This window comes from Amblyomma americanum, chromosome 1 (genome assembly GCF_052857255.1).
Source record: "Amblyomma americanum isolate KBUSLIRL-KWMA chromosome 1, ASM5285725v1, whole genome shotgun sequence".
Taxonomy (NCBI): domain Eukaryota; kingdom Metazoa; phylum Arthropoda; class Arachnida; order Ixodida; family Ixodidae; genus Amblyomma; species Amblyomma americanum.
In genome coordinates, this window is record NC_135497.1 from 448,346,709 (window position 1) to 448,369,082 (window position 22,374).

At 45.9% G+C, this 22,374-nt stretch overlaps 2 protein-coding genes across 5 annotated transcripts in view; one reads left to right on the forward strand and one right to left on the reverse strand.

Moving 5' to 3' along the window:
* The window catches only part of LOC144115962 (N-terminal Xaa-Pro-Lys N-methyltransferase 1-B-like), a 54,010-nt gene extending 32,095 nt beyond the window's left edge, over positions 1-21,915 (forward strand). For all 4 annotated transcript variants that reach the window (XM_077650604.1, XM_077650605.1, XM_077650603.1 and 1 more), the window contains one exon: positions 21,503-21,915. In XM_077650604.1, coding sequence (XP_077506730.1) covers positions 21,503-21,822 — 320 coding nt within the window. In that variant the 3' untranslated portion in view covers positions 21,823-21,915. The remainder of the gene's footprint in view (positions 1-21,502) is intronic.
* On the reverse strand, positions 12,465-14,102 carry LOC144115961 (uncharacterized). Its single transcript, XM_077650602.1, has 2 exons — positions 13,829-14,102; positions 12,465-13,647 (listed from the first exon to the last, which is right to left on the reverse strand). The coding sequence occupies exon 2, from the start codon at positions 13,625-13,627 to the stop codon at positions 12,587-12,589; it is 1,041 nt and encodes a 346-aa protein (XP_077506728.1). The 5' UTR covers positions 13,628-13,647; positions 13,829-14,102; the 3' UTR covers positions 12,465-12,586.
* Positions 21,916-22,374: the final 459 nt, after the last annotated feature.

Here is a 22,374-nt window from a genome sequence, read left to right on the forward strand (position 1 = left end):
CAAGCACAGCATTACTGTACTTCCACATCCGCCATACTCGCCCGACCTCTCCCCATGGGATTTTTTCATGTTTCCTCGCGTGAAGAGAGCCCTAAAAGGTCGCTGGATGGGGAGCGTGGAGGCCATTTAAGATGCCACGACAAAGAAGCTGACAGCCCTGCCAATATAAGTGTTTCCAACTGTTTCCAAGACCTCAAGAAGTGTTTGAAGCTGTGTATAGACTGCAACGGAGACTATTTCGAAGCGGTGCTACACAAATTATTTCAATGTTAAACGCATTTTTTTTTAATAGACTCAGTCTCGGAACATTACGGACAAAGGTTGTAGAATTGGCTCCCCCAGGGAGCGTTGAATTGAGATAAATCTGGTCACGTGTAGCATCACAAAGCGATAAAGCTGCGTACCGGCAGCTTTGAAGAATAACCAAACATTAGAAAGCTTTGCGTCAGTATACGTGGATCAAGTGGTATTTGCCTACGATTGTTAAATAAGTCATAATTGAGTCTCTTCTTGCCGCTGTTTCGGTTTCATCAACCGAATGATGGCTATGACATGGAATTGGTCTTTAGGTCGCATGAGGCGTGAAAAAAAGTGGCGATATAACTTCTGATATGTCGTTTCTTGTCATTCCAGGTCTTGAAGCACGCTGGTTTAAGTGTTGTAGTGAATTAAAACTACATATCAACGTTTATATTGGAGGTTTTTTCGTGCCTCACATGGCCTAAAGGTTGCTACACGTCCCAGCCATCATTCTGTTCATGAATTATCACGGGGTGATCCATGTATTAAAATGTCAAGTGCGTCATTTGAAAGAAGAAAACATGCAACTAAAATTAGGTGCCTAGAATCGTCTAATGGAGAATACCTTAGCAATCTCTCATTTACCGATGACATTGCCTTGCTAAGTACTAACTAGGGGGCCGAATTTCAAAGCGTAATCGAGGACCTATACAGGCATAGCAGAACAATCGGTCTAATAATAATAATAATAATAATAATAATAGTGCTAAGAATAATCTTATTCAGAAAGGCTCCTCGATGCGAGTAGTGTGGGTCAGTCCACACTTCGTTTGTCTAGCCTGGGCTTCCATGGAGACAGCCATCACACAGGCTTGTTCTATAAAGGCGAGCTGGTCCTCCAGGACCGTGCTGAACAAGGCCACCTCCCACTGCTCCAATGTGGGACTTTGGTGTGAAGGCACTGTCTTGTTGTGTTGGCAGGCTCACGTGGCGTGAAGTAATGTAACCCCATCCCTGCAGTGTGGCCATCTATCCTCATAATCGGTGGGATGAATTTTGCCGAGTATCGGTAGGCATGGAAAGGTGTCTGTCAGAAGCTGGCGCCAGCGTGTCGCCTCCTCAGGTGGAAGGTATCGTCTCCTACTGCCCCTTGTGTGCTCCAGTATTACGCATACTTTTCACGTTTCAGCCCTCACTTGGTAAGTGTGGCCTCGGAAGAGCACAATAGTTCGCAATAAGCAGAGAAGCATTGTAAGTTGTCGGGATGCATATGCTTACAGCAGGTAGTGACCACATGTCTGGACCACGAGAGGGGAACAAGTAGGAGAATATGAATGGAGTGGAGTGCATTTGGCAGGCACTTGCATGTGATGAATAGCAGTTTATCAATATCCCTCAAGAGGATAGTATATAACAGCTGTATCCTACCGATACTCACCTATGGGGCAGAAACATGGCTTAAGGGGAGAGACACAGGCCTTGAAATGAACATTTTTGTTATTAAAGCTACCATAATAAAACTATAGAAATATAACTGAAGCCTAATTAGTTAAATTCCTACGGGTTGCTAAGACACTTTCTACATTTTTTGGTTTCGGTTGAAATGGGGATGTAGCCAAAGACGTGTCATCTCGAACTATGTTAATTATATTGTTGTTGAAGTATATCATCATACAGAAATGTTAAATTTTGTCCAAGCACCATAATTATGAATTATAGTTAGACTTAGGTTTGACTCAGCCAAACAAAAAACAGCATAACTCCTCAGTTGAGTTCTTTCTAAATTAACAGTATAAGGTTAATTAAAATTGCACGATAAGGACATAATAAAAGCTTCCGTAAGGCTAGTCATATTGGCAAAAAACACGAAGCTGAGAAAATAGCATTTGAAGTGCGCGTGCCAGCCATCGAAGGCCATTGTAAAGGCCTAAAAAAAAGAACAGCGGAATGCGGACATTGCAAAAATACTTCACAGTAGTGAGTAATATCAGGTAGTGGGGAAGGGGCCCAGCTTTCAAACAAAACCAAGGTAGCGGGCATTGGAGATGCGGTCGTGGGGAGCGACGGACGCGGAGTCCCACTAAGTATTGCTCCGAAATCGCCATTTCTGGGCTTCATGGGTGCGAAATATAGATATTATATACGTTGGAGGCTGAAGTTAGCCCTTGAAACTTTTTAGGCAGGAACTTTAGAGTGTATTGATCCTGAATATGCCGTTTTTCGAAAATCGAAGTTTTCTCATTTTTATCATTTCAAGACCCGCATCTCCCCTTAAATTGAGGAAAATGCAGCGAGCTGTGGAAAGGAAAATGGTAGGTGTAGCGTTAAGAGACAACAAGAGGGCAGAATGAGTCAGGGAACAAACACAAGTTAGGCTGTTGCTGCTACTGATGATGATTCTGTGTACCCTCTTGCTTGTCCTTGCAATTAAATAATGTGTGTACGGTTGCTGTAACATTATGTAATGCTAAACCCACCTTAGATTCTTTGATCTCATGCACCTCTGACAACTGGAGTCACTTTCACTCCTTCACTGCCATCATCGACAGTTTTAATGTTTCAATCAGCTCTGCACGGCCTGCTTGAATAAACCGTCGATGTACTGTTGTTTGCATTGTGTTTTTGTTATTGTGCATTTCAGCACTTTGTCCTGTATTCATGCTTTACTTCTCAATTTGGTGTTATAGTGTTACACCCTTCCCTCTTCAGTGAACTACCCTGAGGGTATGTGAAAATAAAAAAAATAAAATGCAATCTAGACATCAGCAGTACCACTGTATCTTGGACAAGCTAACAGGTGCATGTAGTTCAGGCCTCACACTGGCTTCCTGTGAACAGGCTGCTGCCTATAAAAGATGGTTTTACAGTGAAAACAAGGATAAGTTGGCTGCATTGCTGCTGTTCGTTTTCTTCACAAGTGCATTGGGACTAGGTAGGGGTACTTAGGTTTGTCACACTGTGTGGCTAATTTTTGCTGAGGGCTTTGGCTTGCTAAATAAGGTAGACAGTCACGAGTCATGTGCAGGGAGGGGTAATTATATAAGTAGAAACTCGATAATTTGAATTCGAATTCTTGGATAATTCGAAGATTTTCTGCTGTCCCGTATGTTCTAACACAAATTGGACTGTATAATTTGAAGCGGTGGCCTGCACCTGCTTGGTTAATTCGAAAATCTAGGGTTCTATGCGGGAATGCCAGATCCCGATTTCGCTGCAAACCGGTGAAGTGACGGCCCTTCAGAGCCTTGAGACAGGGCTGCAGAGTAATACTGATACTTGATGGGTAAAGCTCCTCAGCCCTACTACCAGCATGAAAACCAGTTGCTGCTATGGCTTGTGAACTGCCAAAGCGCACACCTGCACTTGCCCTGCGATGCGATATTCTTGCTCCGTGCCCGCGACGGGTAGTCGGCATGCAACACCAGCATATCTGATTACTTTAAGTAATGTTGCGTAGAAAAAGGACCATCCAAAATGAGGGGTCAACAACCTATACGCGGACCCGACCTACTTGCAGAGTCTGAGGTAGTTTTCAACGAGCGGCGAGTAGTCCACGCCCCTGGCCAGTGCCCATTCCCGGCAGGATGCATCAGTCTCCAGGCGTCAGAAAAAATCGTTAATTCTTATGCAAATTGGTTCCGCTGAAGAAAATACGAATTGCGTGCTGTTTACCCAGTTCTTTCGCTCTGGTGGTCGTTTCTGTGACGAGCAGTAGGTTGTGCGAGAGCGAACCACCTGTAATCTCAGAGGCTTGCGTCGCACCGGAATCCGTTAATACAGGACTGTTTACAGTTCGGTTTTCCGCTTGTGGATAGTGTGTGGGGCTGCACTCGAGTGTGGAAGGCACAGTGGAGTGCCATTTCCTTGCTTCTCTTCTGCATTGGCTTCAGACTGCTGTCCTTGTGTTCGCATCATTATGCTTTTGTTGTTTGGAGTTGCGCATGCGTGCCGGGATGCCATCTCTCGATGGGAAACTGCAAAACAAAGTGAAGCACCGGGACGAAGCAGGGGAGGAGGTGTGTGCGTCGACTTACCGTATTTACACGATTGTAAGTTGACTTGAATGTAAGTCGACCCCCCCACATCACATTTCTAAAAAACAAACAAACTTGGAGGTCGTTTAGGCTTGGCCTTTTATACTAGAACACGATAGCACTATCCTGCGGCGTGCGCTTATCGCCAGCTGCTATCGGCTGCCGTGCGCGGGAGCGCCCATGGACACATTCCAAAACGAAAGTGTATTAGTCACTGGACTACTCGCCCACACTTGCGCCATCGTCCTCACTAATGCTGCCGTCGTGATCGCTTCTGCGGTTGCACAGCTCGTCGTTCTAACATCGTCGTGCAGCGAAATCTCGCACTTCGCAAACAGCCGCATCACGACATCGCGTGGAACAGCTGAAAATTTTGCCTCGCTGCAGCTGCTGCACCTGTATCACCTGTTGTGAACGTAGAACTTGCAGCCGGGCGCGCAGTTCGTTTCTTTGGCGTAAAGAACGACAGCCGTCTTGAATGTAGCCATGAACGACCGCTGGTCGCTTACCGGACCCGGAGCGCAAATGCCGAAGCACTACATTAAAAACTTGTGAAATGTGGCCGGCAGTAGTCAAATGCATTAGAGCCAAAGAGAAACTAACGCGTGAGTGGCGTCGGCTCTTCCATCGGCTATTGACACTGCCCGGCGCCGCTGCGGTTCCGGGTGGGGGTGCCGCTGCAATTGGAACAGTGGCCCTTCCATCAACTATCAATGCTCTCTTGAGTGCCGAGTGCTCTGTTAAAAGTAAAAAAAAAAAAAACTTGGACGCCTATATTAAGAGTAGAACACGAATGCGTTATCAGGCCGCCGCCATTTATCAGCAGACGCAATCTGCGGCCACGTGTGGGAAGTGGGCTGGTGTGGTTTGCTGCTTATCAACAGCCACCATCGGATGCCTCGCGCAGGGTGGGGATGCCGGTTCTGCGCGTTGACATAGCAGCTGCTCAAGGCCAGCACCAAGAGCGATGTGACGGAGCCACGCAGCAAAAATTCAACCAGGCTGTAGCATGCGTGATATCTCGTTTGTGTCGCCTTGTTTTATGGTAGATGCTTTGGTTTCGATTTTAAGTCGACCCCCCTCCACTTCGGATTTTCAAAATTTGAAAAATAGGTCGACTTACAATCGTGTAAATATGGCATATTTGCAGTCGTCTTTTTTTTTCTAGCAATATATGGTAAATGCATAGTTCGTCCAATAAAGGCAGCGCGATCCGACATGATTTTTTGCCTGAGTCCCATTTTTTTTTCTTTATCGGTTAATTCGGAAACTCAATTAATTTGAACATTTTTCATGGTCCCAATAACTTCAAATTAACGAGGAGGTTTTACTGTATTGAGGGAAGCAACAACAATACAAGGCTTGAAACTACCAGCAATTAGAGTACCCAGAAATGAAGGCTATTAGTGAGACTGACGACATGTGTGTGAAGAACAGAAAACAGTGCACCACTGGTGGTTCAGGTGTAAAGACAGAAACCATGGTGGATTGTGAAGGGGGCCTAGTGCCATTGTCAGGACACTTGCGCAAAGTGCGAGACACTGCAGGGGATTGGTAGAGGAGAGTCATGTGGACTACACTGAGGCAGAGATAGCTACAGTCTCATAACCAGTATTAATCATTATTGCAATTTGTTTTTCTCAATTCTTATTGACCCTCACCAGCAGAAATGAAAGGACACTCTCAGGATGGCTGAGAAAGTCATGTATTCCCATACAACTCAATAAAAAAGGGGCAAACACCTTTTAAAGGTGGCCCCTCCAGCCAATAGCCTGGACCGATTAATCTCCTTTGACCTGCTAGCATGAAATCACAGGTGGCGGCAGATGAAAGGGGATTAACCATTGCTTAACCCTTCGAGGGTTTTTGCCGTGTATGTACAGCGGCACTTTTCCGTCCCACAAGGTTTTTGCCATACGGGAACGGTTTCAACCCTCCATTTGAAATTTCGTGCCGTAATGACGATGCATGCTCACTGGGAGGTGCTGCCACCTCCTAGGACTTACAAGAAGCGTTTGAAATCAGTTTGTGCTACCTTCTTGCGGAGAAAAACAGAACTGATCTCTAGCTTCAGTGTGTCGCACGGTCTGCGGCAACGCCTTTTCGTGGTTTCAGTTTCGCCGCGTGTTCCCAGTGGAGCCGTGCGAAACTTGATTTTTATCTTTATTGGCACTCCCTTGCAAGGGCTGCCATGGAAGTTGATTTCCATATCTATTGGCACTGCTGTTAACTTGTTTATCACCGACGCTCATAAGGTATTCTCGGTCTCCTTGTTTGCCGAGTTTCCTTCTAGTTCTTCAGATGCATGGCAATGCGGCGATGTGGCCGAAAGCACTGCCCATTTTCTTGACACCGGCGGCAATGGCTCTTCTACGTTTTATGTGTGCGGACTGCGATAAGGCGCTGTGGGTACACCTGTGCTTCAAGGAATACCACACTGAAATACTTTTGAACGTTTTGAAGCTCTAAGTGACGCTGACACCAAAATACTGTTCCTGATTTTTTATTTACTATTTCTTCCCGACTTTGCACATTTCTTGTGTTCAAAATCTGCAATAAAGTAATTTTACCATCTGGGAAAGTTTAAAACAAAAATTCGACCCTCAAAGGATTATTCAAATTAACCACCCTGTCATGAAAATCGGTCCATGCCTTTGGCTGGAGGGTCTCCTTTCAGGAGTTTCTGCCACTTCGTTCTTGAGTTGTGACCGACTATAGGGCAGAGCGAGAAATAGCGCTGACTCTCCACAAGACATCTACAGATGTCTATAATTTGCAACGCTAACTGCATGATCAGGTGTCTGCATTTGCATTTCTGCGAGGCCGCAGTTGCATTTAAAATTCTTGTTTACAAGGCAGTTGTTTGCTCCAGACTAGAATATGCAGCCTCTGTATAGGACCCTAACCAAGCTATATTATGTATAGCGGTGCATTGGCGCCGGCACAACAAGAACAGTGTGTGCGTGTGTGTGTGATTCTTCATGCCTCCGGCGCACACTTAGACAGCCTCACGCGTGCTCGTGCAGTGGGCGTGCACTTTCCTTCCCCTCGTTTTTCAACTTCGCCGCGGCAGTCAGCATTTCATGTGCTGGCCTGCCGCAGCTCACTGTACATATGTAATGTGGCCTATTTCATTCTATCACACAGTTACTACAACAGTCGCACAGCTGGCGCAGCAACCATAAAAAGCAGTCTGTCATTACTCTCCTTAAACCTGTGCCGAAATTTCTTTTTTGTTTGTTTATTCCACAAAATTTACCATCATTCATCTTTTAGAAGCCAGCTCATTTCACACCCTTCCTATTGCTCATCATAAGCTTGCCGTAAATATGAGGTCTAATACAATCATTGTGACAGAAACACATCTTTTTATTCAGTCTTACCAAATACATCAGATGTGGCAAGCCCTTCTAGCAAATATCACATGTGTCAATGACTATGTTCTTGTGCAAAGTTTTCACTTGTTTTCCTTTTTGTTAATGATTTCATGGAAGTGATTTTTTGTATGTTTGCTTTTACATTTGTTTGATATAATAGCGGTCACCGTTGTTTTGTAGTTTAATGATTTTGCCGTGAATAATGGGAAAGTGCCTGTGTTGGTCATGTGGTCCTAGACCCTTTTATTTAATAAGATATCTCATCCTTTCCACTGCTGTGCCTCATCGTTTCGTCAGGGCCCTTCAATACGTTCTTACTGGTCGTGAAATTTCTGAGGAAATTGGGACGGGGACAGCAGGTGCTGCCAGGGCTACAGTGGCAAGTCAGGAGGCAATGAAGCGGCACCGGCTGTTCGGGGCAGTTGCACAAACTACTACTATAGAGAGGCGTGTATGCATTTTTTACTATTTCTTAGGTTTTTATCACCTGAATATAAGTGAGGCTTGTCCAGAAAAAACATTAATTGTTCGTTTTGCAGAAAAAAATTGCGGGAAATGAGTGCGGACTCAAGCAGTGCATAGTAGCCACCATGCATAACTCAATGAGGCTCGTAATTACAGCGGTCATTGCTCGGCATACTTTTCATGCCTTAAGTGGTGTTTCTCATATGTGTAAGTTCGGCACAATCTCGCTGAACGGCTGCAGTGTGTGTAAATTTTGGAACTGAACTTTGAGGTCCTCCATCACATGAGCAAACTTACCGCAGCACTCCACGACCATTTGAAGGCAAATGTTGACAGCAGATATAAGGCAAGCAAGTTTGTATACAGTTGCAGATATTTATCCCCATAGCATGCAGGTATTCGAAAAATAATCACAAGTTATGAAACAAACAAGTGCACATGCTGCAGATGCTAATTAATCATTTCTTTTCACCCCACAGCATACCATAATTACTCCATGGCGTAGAAGTGAAAGCTGTAGGCGTACTGTGTTCCTGTGCTTGCTTTCAGCACTGTTGTTCTTGAGAACGCTACATTTGACAGAGGCAGAGCTGCATTATCCATTTATGCAATGCTGAAGCACGCTGCGCCCATCTCTTTGTACCCACTGGTACACTTTCAGAACAGGGTCATTTCACGCCAAGTGCACCAGACTGTGCGCTTGACCCGCCCCGATTTTTCCCAAGAAATTTATGGCTCTTTATCCTACTGCCAAAAGTCATTTCTGTCAACACTTTTAGGGAAAAAAATTTCTTGTCATAAGACAGCCGTTTGAATTTTCCTGATGAGTGCATAACCAATTATTTGTAATCTAATCAGTTATATTTAAGTGATAAAATAATTACACTATTAATCTCCCAGTGATCAACATCACAGATTAATAAAAAAATACAAACATTCCCGTATGCTCCTTGGCTTCAATGGCTGTTGGCTTCCTTTATAGGTCTCATTAAAAAACGTACAATAAGCTTGTTCTTTTATTTCTATGCTCAAACTTTTTCTAAACAATGTAGAAGCATTTCACTTTAGTATCAGCCAAGATTAAAGTGCCAGCAGAAACTTCTTTATATATTTTATTTCTTTAGTTTATCCCAAAAAAGTGCCATTTTTGTAATTTTTGCTTAGAAAACGTATGCGACATTCGTGAGCAATATAACACACTTCCTTGGCTGCCTGGAGCATGTACTACTGGGCAGAAATGTTTGAAATGTCTGAACTTGAATAAGACAATATTGTAAGTTGATGAAAAAAATTCCAAAGTTGCAAAAAAAGTGCAATTTTCCGCTTATTCGGCCTCAAATTTTATATTGAGGAATTCTAAGTAAAAGTGCAAAATGCAGCTCATTGCATAGCTAATATAATTTTTATTACCGTCACCGATTGTCACCGGACTTGTTTTTGTTTTACGGGAGAAAAAAATTTCTAAACTTGAACGCTATCACCTCTGGTGACTACATGTTGGCCCGTAATGCCACTGCACTGTGTGGCATTACGGTTCCGGAGAGGCTAACGCCGGTCGTTATGTGCCCTACTATTCAAGTGGACTGCAGAATCAAGTTGCTTCCTACCTGATGAAGCGAAGATTCAAGTTTTAATATTGGTATACGCCCTTGGTCTTCTCCTGTGGGGTTGGGTACCGCGATCCAATTTGGGTGGCGTGTTTGCTCGTTCGTATACATGGCTTGCACGTGACGTCACATCCGCCTGCTCGTTGACCCGGTGACCATGTTTGTGACCCAGTCGCTCAGTCTTCGTTCAGTGCTGTGCTGCCGCGGATGCTTTCAAATTCGTGGCACCGGCACCGTTCACAGCTCTTCTTCATCCGATTTGTGCCTGCTATGGCGCCGCATGAACCTTTAAACGCGGGTTATTGCTCTGAACTCATCGGCAGTATTCGCCTTCGTTACGAAGACAAGTTGAAACTGTGCGATGATATCGATCCATACACGCTGCGGCCCGGAGTGGACACAAGTGCCGATGTGAGTGGCTTCCCCGAGATTTCGCATGGCGACATCGTCACGTATCTTGTGTTTTCCGCGAACTTTGTGACTTTGGAAAACATGAAAGCGTACAAAGCTTTGGAGTCCCACAATTATTTTACAAGCGGCTGGGTGAAGCACCTTTCTGCCAAGGAATTCCAGGGCGGCAAAGTTGTCCTGCTCGGCGAGGTAAGCATTACGAATCCATTTGATGATTGCAAACCTTGTTAATCTGTATGAGCAAAGCTGTGACGAATGGTCCGTACGCCGTTTGCGCTAAGCGCTCTGTGCGGCGCATCTGAAGCGCGACATTCGGTTATGTATGTACGCGAGCACGTGAAGTGCCCGCAAAGCGTGAAAGGAGGCAGAAAAACCTTATCGGTTCCAAAAAACAAACAGAAAAACGGAACTTGAGGTCAAATCTAGGTGATCAGAATACTTTGCTTCGTGATGACCTCGGTGGCTCGCTCGAGGACCCGGCGTTGAACAGCCAAGTCCGAGCTGGGCAGCGCAGTCTCCCACAGATTAAAAGAACCGAGTTGCAGCTCCCATTATGTGCCTTTGTTTTTATTTTGCACAGTCTGAATGGCATTGCAAATGAGCAGGTTCAGACAGACAAGTTCGTGCACCGCAACTCTGAAAAAAAAAAAAAACTGCTCAAATGTTTTGTTCTAAGACGACATCCCTAGGCAAAGTGCAACTGAACCGCAGCAATTTTGAAACGATAGGTCAGTAAAGCCGACGTTTTTTCTCGTTGTCTTCGCAGGTGAACCACTCACAGAGGCTGGGGCACAAACCTCTCCAAGTGTGGATTTTGTGCAAGAAGGATGGCGCTGTGATCACTGCGCACTGCACATGTATGGCTGGAGCAGGGGAAGCATGCTCCCATGTTGGAGCCTGTTTGTTTGCAGTTGAGACCGGCATCAAAATGATGAAGTCAAGAAGTTGCACCCAGAAGGATAATATGTGGCTGCCCGCTTATGTCGAAAAAGTACAATATAAGCGACTCAAGGACATAAACTTCACATCATCTAAAGGGAAAAAGCGGCAGCTTGATAGCAATTCCTTTGAGGCAGGTTTAGCCAAGGAGCGGGCTCATGTCCCGCCACTTTCAGAGCAGGAGCGTACCAAGCTTTACGGCTCAATTCAGGATGCCGGCATTGTTCCTTCAATTTTTTCAGTCCTCCCCGGATATGATGGACACTTTCAAAATCCTGTACCGATGCATGATGCCTGTTTGAGAAACCTCTACTCCGAAGAAATGTTGGCGCATGATTTGGATGTTTTGGTTAAGAAAGCCAATGATGTCATGCCATCAGTAATTATAAGTGAAGAGACCGTAAAGGCCGTTGAAGCATTGACAAGGCAACAGAGCAGCTCGTCTAATTGGTTTTTGTACCGAGCGGGCAGGGTGACTGCTTCTGTAATGAAAAGGGTGTGCCACACAAGCATTGATAACCCTAGCATATCACTGCTAAAACTGATATGCTATCCTGAAAAGCAGTCGCTGAAGACGCCTGCCATCACATGGGGAGTGAAAAATGAGCCCCGTGCCTTCAGGGCATACCAAACCAGTGAAGCCGAGAAGCACGACATGTTCAAGTGCTCCAAGTCGGGGCTGCACCTTAGTACAAGATATCCATTTGATGGAGCAACACCAGACGGTCTTGTTTGTTGCGCATACTGTGGGAAGGGTGTTGTTGAACTTAAGTGCCCATTTTCGCTCAGGGAAGTGAAGGACGTTACAGAGGTGGCTACTGCAGGCTCCTGCCTGGAAACTGTCAATGGTGTAGTCCAGCTACGGCGACAACACGGATATTTCTACCAAGTGCAGACACAAATGGCTGTATGTGATGTTCAGTGGTGCGACTTCGTGGTGTGGACACCTAATTTGTTGCACGTGGAGAGAATACAGAAAGACAGGCACTTTTGTGAGGAAATTCTGGCTGCTGGAAGAAAATTCTTCATTCATGCAATCCTGCCCGAGCTTTTCAGCACCTACTTCACCAGGCAGCATGCTGGTCCAGTGGTAAACTCTCCCAGTGATGTCTACTGTTTTTGCCGTGGACCAGAAACTGGAAAGATGGTTGCTTGCGACAACGCATCCTGCCACTACAAATGGTTCCACTTTTCATGCGTGGCACTCAAGCGAGCACCAAAAACTACACTGTGGTTTTGTCCAGAGTGCAAAGGACCCAAAGGCTAAGCAACCTGTAACACAACTTGGACAGCTGCCTCATGTTTCAACCTTGGAAGTGCGTCTTGAGGCTGGAACACACGTGGCCCATATGGGACACGCTGAAATCTGGCGTTGAGAAATGACAATGCCGTCAGCAGATTCTGAGTTTGCTTTATTCAGACATGCAGGAGCAGGACTCACAATCACTTATCCACTGAGGCCGAAGCCTGCTGTCCAGTGCTTTATTCAGACATGCTGAAGCAGGATTCACAATCACTCATCCACTGAGGCTGAAGCCTGCTGTCCAGTGGCGTCCTTTGGTGCAGCAACAATTGATGCACACAAGTTAGATAGCACACAACACACAGTTACAATTTTGTCGAGTGGTGAGACTTCATCTCCTGGCCGGCACACAACGTAATCGATTGGCACGACAGACTTCAGAAAAATAAACTTATTCCTAATGAGTCCAATTACTCTTTCCACGTGTATTCGCACGTTTGCGAGCTTTCTTGTGCTCTGCACATCTTCTGCTGAAAGTTGTTTCTTTCCCCTGGTAAACGCTGGCACGTGAAGCTTTGCACAGTAGAAACCAACGCTTTCGCTGATGTTAAAACCCCTGTCTGTGAGTACAACATCTCCAGGCACCAAGTTGTCCAAAAACCCACAGTGTTCGGTGATATGTTTGTCACTTGCCCTGCCTCCCCAACCTTCGGATATATATGTAACAACACCTTGTGGAGCAATCCCAATCAGGAACTTGGTTGTATTGCTACCTTTATACTGGGACCATGTTTCACATCTTGGAAGATACGATGATGGCCTTTCTATCTTGATTTCGAAGCAATCGATGATGACTGCTACATTCGCACCAAACGAGTCGTAGAATGCCTGTGGCATTGTCTTTTGCAAAGCATCTCGTGTGGGCCAGATTATTTCATCTTTAAGTCTGCAATACGCCACGTGCAGCCACTTGTCGAAAATGCGCGATACTGTAGCCTCTGAAATATTGAACCGAAATGCAAGGTCAGCGTTTTGCAGATTTACTTTTAGCTTCATCATGAACAGAACGAATTCTTGAAATTTTGTGAGCTTATTGTTGACATTGTGTGAAATGAAGCTTGCTAGTGCTTCGAACACAGCAAATAAAACAGCAAAGTTTGGCATCCCAGTGTACAGTCGCACCTTTGCTTCACAACTTTTCAGTGAGTCTTCAGTCACCTCGAGCTGCTCTTTCTCTTTCTGCAATGTGTACAGATGTTCATTCAGCACTACAGAATGCTGCTCCAGTGCCTGTATGTCTTGCATGGTCATGTCGGTTTGAACAGCGATTCCTGTATAAAAAAAAAAAAGTTTATAAGCTCGTAAACTAGAGTGGCAGCCAGCGAAACTGCATGCTGGCTAGGCATCACAAGCACTAGGTAAGTGGACCGACGCACCAAAGGCCTTGGAATGCATCGTAAGCAAAAACAAATGACCATGCATTACTATGAAAAAAAAAAAATGCCTACTGACCTGTCTCATTTTCATCGGCGCTGACTTCCTCGGCTTGCGGTGGCTGTGGGGAATCGGGACAGGCACGCGGCGACGCCTCCGATGCCACTGCTGTCGCTTCAACATCGGCCCGTCGCTTGTGAGCGAGTCTTTTTGCTCTGCGATCGTGCCGCGCGGAATCAGCATGCCTGGTCCCGTGGCCGAGACTGAGAGACGGGGCCCAGTCTGGATTTGTCTCGTCGAACAGGTTGGACAGTTCTCCTGCGGACGCAAAGCTGTTTTCAAAGCGTTCCACGTAGTCGTGTTAGCTTTTTTTCTATAAAACGGAGATACATGCAGTGGGCTCACCTTTTATGAAATGCACACCGCAGACGCGCACATTGGGGCTTTCGTGGTTGAAATTAGCACGTTTTATGCGTGCTAACCACAAGCTGCGGCGCTTCGCACTGAGTCTTGGTTCGCTCGCACTGGTTTTCGATCACTTTCGACAGAGAGAAAAACCTCGCGCTAGTTGGCCTTTTCTTTCTCCCTGTAACGTTGCTGCGATTGGAGCAGCCCACAACGGCGCAGTTGACCATGCTGAGACTGCAACGCTTACGCACACGCGGAAAACAACACGAGCTGGCACTACCGCGACCACTCCATTGCGCACGGAGCGGCGGTGGGTCATGAATATGGCGGCCGCGTATCCCAGCATTCCTGTTGATGACGTCGGTGCAAGCCATGTATAGCAAATGTGGTCGTGTTTTTTGGTTTGCATAGATTAATTTGCTTTCGCAATGCAGACTCCAGTTAATCACAATCTCCGGCCCCCTGGGCTTCCCAGGGGAGCACAAGTATTAACCCACAAGGCTCACATGGGATATGCACTTACTGCGGCAGTGATTTTGATAGCTGTGATGCAAGACAGCTATCAAAATCACGTGGTACGCTTACAAGCAGCAGGATACCCTTCCTACCTTCTGATTGCTGTATCAGAGAACCTGTTAAGAGAAATCTTTAATTCAGGCCGCAGAGATTCCACTGAAAGGCTCAAGGAAGAAAAAAGAAAGTGTTGTTATTCCTTATCTACACCGCATTTCGCATAATCTGAAAAGGGTGGGCGTGCGTGCCGATGTAAACGTTGTTTTTTCCGCGCCTGATAAGCTCTCCAAACTCTGTCATATAAACAGCAGCAATGCAAGGATGGTAGGCTGCGATAAGAAACACCAAAATGGTTTTGTACCATGTAGTAGCAATGTTATGTACAGGTTTCCGCTTTCATGTGGCAAGCACTACACGGGACAAACTGGTCGTTGCCTCAAAGACCGGCTGCGGGAACACAACAACGTGAGCGGCACCGCATCCTGTCACCTTGCCATTCACTGCAGAGACTGCACAGAGGAAAGAAAAAAGAACAAGAAAGTGCCGTGTTATCCTGTTTTCAGTCAGTGCCAAGTACTGTCAGATAATAGAACAAAAATCACTCGTGAAATCATTGAAGCCCATGAAATCCATAGATTCAAAGATGAATGCGTAAGCGTTGCCTCAATAACTCTGTCTGATAAAGAACTACGTTTCCTTGATGAGAATAGAAAAACGTGCGCGGCTGGTCTTGTGTCACTGTAGACCTGTGCTCAGGAATTATCACTATCCCCATTCTGTTTTGTGTATCTGTCTTTTCATTTGAGATTGGTTGCCACTGTATTTAAGTAGTGGAAATCGACTCAATAAAAATCAGTTTTAAGTTCAGCGCCGTGCCTGTGCACTTGTCTCGTCCTTTGTTCCATGCGTTGCTGGAAAACAATGTCACACCAACTAGCCCAAGCTTCTACAGTATCAACTATGGCTAAGCCTGTGGCATAGAGCCAGTGTTGTAGGCGTTACCGAAAAAAAGTAACTAAATACATTACTCGTTACACTAAAAAAAAAGGAACGTGTTGCCGCCTTACGTTACCTACAAAAAAGATAACACGTTACCGTTACTGAAAAAAATGCCGCACGTTACTTTGCCATTACTTCATGGCCATTAATTTTAAGAAGTCTTTGAATTGAAAACTTACGATAACAATTTTATAAGGCTCACATTTCACATAAAACTTCTAGCCCAAACAAGATTTTATGCGAAATCCTGATTTATTGAGAATACTTTGCGCAAATGTGCAGCAGCTTAGCAATGTATAACAGCCTAAAGTTGCCTGTAGAGTTACATGTGATGGCTTGTAACTCTGTGGCACGTGGTGAAGCCATTTTCTGAATGTGACATTAAACACAAAATGACGCTTCATCATGAATTCTAACTTCATAAAAAAACATCGCTGAACTCTCAACAAATTTAAGGTAATTCTGAAAAATTTGATGTTCCAAAATGATCGGCGTGCTTCCACTCTTCAGAGAGTTGTGTATTTGAGTGGTTTGGGAAGGGGAGGTCGGTGAAGGCAAGTGTGTGAAGGCATGTTCTTGTGCCCATTTCGTGCTTAATGCATCTATTTTTTTTTTTTTTTTAGTGGGGTATGTCGTCAAGGGCAGGTGTTTTCTGGCATGCATGCGAGCCGCAACAAGGGTCGTCGAGAGCACCTGTACATTTTGCTTATTTAAAACATCACTTAAGGTGCTCTGCGCTTTTTTTTCTAAAAAAAAGGGGTGGAGTGGGTCGCAACTGGAGCAAAAAGTAACTAGTAACGAGAAACCTCACGTTACCAAAAAGTGTTAACGTAAGTACGTTACCATTACAGTTCCGAAATGGTAATGAGTACGTTACTAAGTTACCGAAAAAAGTAACGTGTTGCCGGTAACGCCATTACTTGTAACGCGTTGCCGCCAACACTGCATTGAGCACTAGATGCTGCACTGATACGTCAAAATGCCTTATTATGTATTTGGAATATGTGCTGTAATTGCATCTGCTCTGTTAGGTGAATAACTGCTGTTACATATTTTGGGTGCCCTACGAAATGTGTTGGCTCCAGGTGAGAGTAGGGAGGGCACAAGAGAAGGCAAAGTGGAACCTCTGGTGGCAGAACGCACTCCCGGATGCCCGAGTCAATACCGTGCACTACCGCTTCTGTAAGCGCAGCACGCAAGAAGCGCTGATGGCGGCTACGATGAGGGTGAGGGAGCGTGAATGCTTGAACGTGAGAGTACATGGCAGACAGTAGATGGCAGGATTCTTGAGCAGCACTGCTGCAGTGTTGTGCAATGCACCGGCATTACGAGACAACAATCACTGGTGGTGATGGCGTTCAACTTCAAAAATTTTTTCTTGCCTAAAACAGACTCTGATAAAAATCGCCGAGTGTAATTGAAATTAGCTACACAATGAGCCACATTTTGTATTTTACTTGGACCACCTCACTATAAAATTTGAGACTTTTACATGGCACATCGCACTTTTTGCAACTGCGGAATTTTTTTCATTAATTTCTTATTTTCTATTCGAGAAAATATTCCAGAAAGTCGAAGTGTTTTATATTGCTCACGAATGTTGCCTGAAAAAAAAAATTTCAAAAACGATGCCTTTTGGGCTTTCCTGCTGGCAGTTTATTCTTGGCTGATACCAAAGTGCAGTGCTTCTAGACTTTTCAGGGAAAATTTTGTGTGTACAAATAAAAAATTGCTAGTGGTTTAGCTCTGGTTAACCTTGGTCGAAAGCGGAAAGCCGCGTCTCCCTGGTTACGTTTGTGGTCGAGCGACTGGCGATTTCCATAGATAGGCATACTTACACACACATAGTAGTAGGCATTTTTTATTTGTTAAACATCTTGCTTTCTTTGAAACATTATAAGATGCTCACAAGAGCATATATTTAATATAACTTCCGTGATATTTACAACTGTATTATTGCTCGTTTTATGCGGAGATATGGAACCAATTACAAATGATGCAAACCCTGCAATAATTTCAGGAAAACCAAATTGAAAACGAAATTGGTTTTTGGGGAAAGAAAATGGCCCAATGTGAGACAGGGTTCATTTCCTTTTCTTAAAACCAACTTTAATTTTCCTTCCAATGTAGGGGTGAGTGTAGGGGTGAGACAGGCGTAATTTCCTTTCCTTCTAACCAATTTTCATTTCATTTTCCTTCCCTTACCCGCCGCAGTGGCTCAGTGGTTAGGGCGCTTGGCTACTGATCTGGAGTACCCGGGTTCGAACCCGACTGCAGCGGCTGCGTTTCGATGGAGGTAAAATGCTAGAGGCGCCCCTGTGCTGAGTGATGTCAGTGCACATTAATATCCCCAGGTGGTCGAATAATTTCGGGAGCCCTCCACTATGGCAGCTCTTTCTTCTCATATTCCCTCCTTTATCCCTTCCCTTACAGCAGTTCAGGTGTCTGTATATGTAAGACAGATACTGGGCCATTTCTTTTCACCAAAAATCATTTTTTTTAATCCGGAGCCCTCCACTACAGCACCTCTTCTTCCTTTCTTCTCTTAGACCCTCCTTTATCCCTTCTCTTATGGTGGGGTTCAGGTGTTGGCCCATATGATGTGAGACAGATATTGCGCCAATTCCTTTCCCCTGAAACCAATTTTCCATTACTTGTTTGACCTCTAGCTACATTCAAGGTCAAGCTTGTGGCCCCGCTGACGGCTCGAAACGCAGGTGTAGTGAAGCTTTTCGCTTCAAAAACCTAGTCTTCCTGTCTACGTTCGTGGTTGAGTGACTGGCAGTTTCCATAGATAGCCATACTGACACACAATAGTAGGCATTTTTTTCGTGTTAAACATCTTGCTATCTTTGAAACGATATAAACTTCGCGACCATAACAGCTAGTAGTAGTAGTAAGTGGTTTTATTAAAATAATAATAAAAAGGAACGAAAAGATTTTTGCTAGCCCCACCATCTGCCATCAATACTGAAGCACAGCCATCGGTACTGAGAGCACCGCCCCCAAAGCTGCGGCATTGTATAGCCGCAGTGTGGCTTGCTGGGAGATGCCCTGGCCTCGAGCGGTGAGCTTTTGCACGGCAGCGGTGATCCTCTTCATCTGCAGACAGGCCTTGGTCGCCGCAGGGCGGAAGGAAAGACTCCGGTCGATGTGCAGGCCAACGTACCGCACTGATTTAGCCAAAGAATCGGAGTCCCGTCCAGTGACAGTGGAGCAAGGTGCGCGTGTCAAGCGCGAAACGCAGGTCATGGCCACCGATTTGTCTGCGCTCAACGACAGACCAAAGCCGCGCAAGCTGGCTTCAATTGCAGTCGGAGCTCCTTGAAGGCACCCCTGCACGGGTAGCACCTTGCCCGGTGGTCCCCGGCACCACAGAGATATGTCTGCATATATGGACACATGTACACATGGTGTCAGCCACTCGTGGGGAGGGAGGCTGGCACCACCGACATGGCCACATTAAAACAGAAACGGTGATAAGACACAGCCCTGTGGCACGCCCAAGTCTACCGGACGAGGCTCGGAGAGCTTACCCTCTACTCGTACACGCATGGTGCACCCGCTCAGGAAGCTGTGAATGTATCGCAAAAGGCGCCCGCTCACACCGGCCCCCTTAAGCACCGAGAGATTTGGTGCGCGGTGAACGTTGTCAAAAGTTGGGAGGGCTGAGCGCACACTCTGGTGTGTGGTGGCACGGAATGGCCCAACAACAAATAGCGAAGCTCGTGTTTCCAGAGCGCAACCCTCGTAATGAAACACTCGAGCAGGTAACGATGTGCGCTGCTGCTACCCTGCTGTGCCCTCCTACGTACTAGCCATCGTTTATACCAGTTGCATTGTAGACGCTCGAGCCCAGTAGGCACTATTTTCCCGCTGTGTCATGATCAGATCACAGATCTAGACAACGTTCTTCGCGTTGCTGGCTCGTCACCGGTCGAGAAATAATCCCGACTTCAACAAGCACGCCGGTAGGCCTCCGATTATGGGCTGGAGCAGCTGGACCAGTATCCGTCTCTCCTGTATTTTTTTTATTAGGGGAGGAGCAGCGAGTTTCATCTAGCGCTGCGGCAGACGACAGACAGCCTCGATGACATGAATGACATCACTCATGTAAAAATGGTTTCCGTATATGCGGACGTTTGGAGAGATGAAAGAAGTCCTCCCTGTTTCCAGCTGCAGCGCGGCCCATTATAGCATTCCGTACTGCTCGCAGTCAGCCGGCGAGGCAGATGGCAGCGCATTTTCTTGCATTCTCCGGCAGCCGAAGCAGTGGCGAGGTGCACACAAATCATTGGCATCCATCGTTGTGGTCCACACATTTCATACACACTACACAGTGTTCTGGAGAAATTCCGTGTCAAACTGTCAATGCCACGTGAGCGCTGTCGCCTCAGCACTGCCACCCGTGGAAGCATACAAAGCTCGCCCTTAGCATTATGTGAAAGCTTAATGGCCAGTGAAAGGTATTGAAGGACTGGCTTTACTTCTTAAATATTTAATTTAAGCCTGCTGCACTGTTCATTACCATGCTTTGTTGCTTTTTGTGTTGTTATTGTTGTACTTAATGTTGCTCTTATAAGGGAGTACTCATTGGCATCCACCCAAGCACAGCCATAAGACTACAAAGGAAAGGTGCACAAATCTATTCCACCTTGGGGGATTCCCCTAAATATCTGACCAACACTGTTCCCACTTCGAGTTATTGATCAGTTTGTTCTCGCCCTACCATAAGCTTGCCGTCCCAGTCAGCTCAGTTGGTTAGAGGGACTGCTCCGTTGAAGCAGTGGTCTTGGGTTCGAACCCCGGACCAGGATGAATTTTTCTTTTACTATGAAGTTTCTGAGAAAGGTGCATAGCTTTCCTTTGTAGCCTTATGACTGCACTTGGGTAAATGCCAGTGAGTAATTACGCCCTTATTACAAATTTACTCCACCTTGTGGCATTTCCCTAAATATCTGACCAACATTGTTCCTCTTAATTTCTATGTTTTCCGAAATTATCGCTAGAGAATTTTTTCTGCTCGTGCAACCTTCTGGCATATCCATTTTGCTTTCCACTTTCCTCTATAACACTGTGGTTATTAAGGATTCTGAAAATGAATAAATAAATGCAGCATGTTGCTACGTAACACAGCACACCATTAACAAGTATGTATTACAAACGTCAATTTGGAGCGGGGGTACCAAGGTGGGCCATGATGCCATTGTGTGCAGCAAATGACTAGTAAGCTTATTTTGGGAGCAAGATGACCTTTGGGGATATGCTTTTAAAGCTCCAGAGGGGTAAGGGGGGGGGGGTGCACTGAATATGTAGGGTGTACTCTGTGCTTGAAGGGCTAGGCGGCAACAGTTGACGATGCAGGTGATCACTATTGCGTGCGAGGCAGTAATAGTAGTGATTAATTCAAAATGAAGCCGAAACGGGTTGAAATGAGGGAGTATATTTGTGGAAAATGTAGGGCCTCAGAAGAATTTAGGGGATAGCAGGGAATACTTTCAGTGGAGGGAGAAGCTCGATGACACTCCATTAGGAAGCTTTCGTGCAATGTCACTGTCTCGGCAACCAGAAATGAGGATGTTGTCCTGACAGGTCACGTGGGCGAGGAATGGCTGCTGTCGTTAGGGTGCCCTGTATAGAGTCGTGGGATCAAGACGGGACAGGCGGCCCTCTTGGGATGAGCTCGGTACAGGCATAGGAGTTGTGAAATTTTAGGAATTCAAGTACACTGGACGTCATTTGTGCTGTTGTGAGGTTGGGTGTTAACAGCACATGCCAGAACTGCACGATAGTGTGCGAGTCTCTCATTTGGCCTTTTGTCAACCCCGACAGGACTGCAAGACTTCACTCCCGAAGAAGGCAACTACGACGTCATCTGGTGCCAGTGGGTGACCGGGCACCTGACGGACGCCGACCTGGTGTCGTTTGTACAGCGGTGCCTGCTTGGTTTGCATGAGAATGGCCTCTTCGTGATCAAGGACAACATCACTCAAGGCAGCGTTGATGTAGACAACCGCGACGGCAGTGTCACACGTCCCCGTCAACTGTTCCTACAGCTCTTCGAGAAGGCCGGTGCCAAAGTGCTCGCTGACCGCAAGCAGTACCGGTTCCCCAAGGGCCTGTATGAAGTGAGGACGTTCGCCCTGAGGTGATGATGGAGGTGGAAAATTTTGCGGCACGCGCGGGCCTCTTGTGTGTTACCAATTGGCACTACGTTTCAATAAAAGTCTGGTGGGATTCCTGCAGTGGGAAGGCTCCATGTTCTACCATGTGCACCTTCAGCACAATCGTAACACAGTGGGCACTGCCTCTACAGTGTTGATTGTGTTTCCAATGTAGCTGCGACGATAAGAACCTCATTCATATTTTCGAAAAGGCACAGCGATTCAGTAGCCACAGTAAAAAACTGCAGACTGCAGGAATGAGGAGGGAACAGATACGTGCAAAGCATGCAGTTGTGATCATGTCTTCCATCGGTTACAGCTTGCACCTCTTTAGTGCGGGTAGAGATCATGCGTGTCCGCAGCCAGCACAGCTCATCGGCCTTGACCTAGAGTAGCAAGTGAACGACTTAGTGCTTGGTGAACATTCTCGTGGAAACGGAGCAAGAATGGGGTGTTGACACACTATATACCTATGTTTCCACCCGAATGCTCATCGGCCTTCCTTGCTGGCCTATCACTGCTACTCTGTTGGACTTGCCT

Coding starts and splice junctions, on each gene's coding strand:
- LOC144115961 (XM_077650602.1), bottom strand. CDS start 13,627: ATGACCATGCAAGACATACAGGCACTGGAGCAGCATTCTGTAGTGCTG.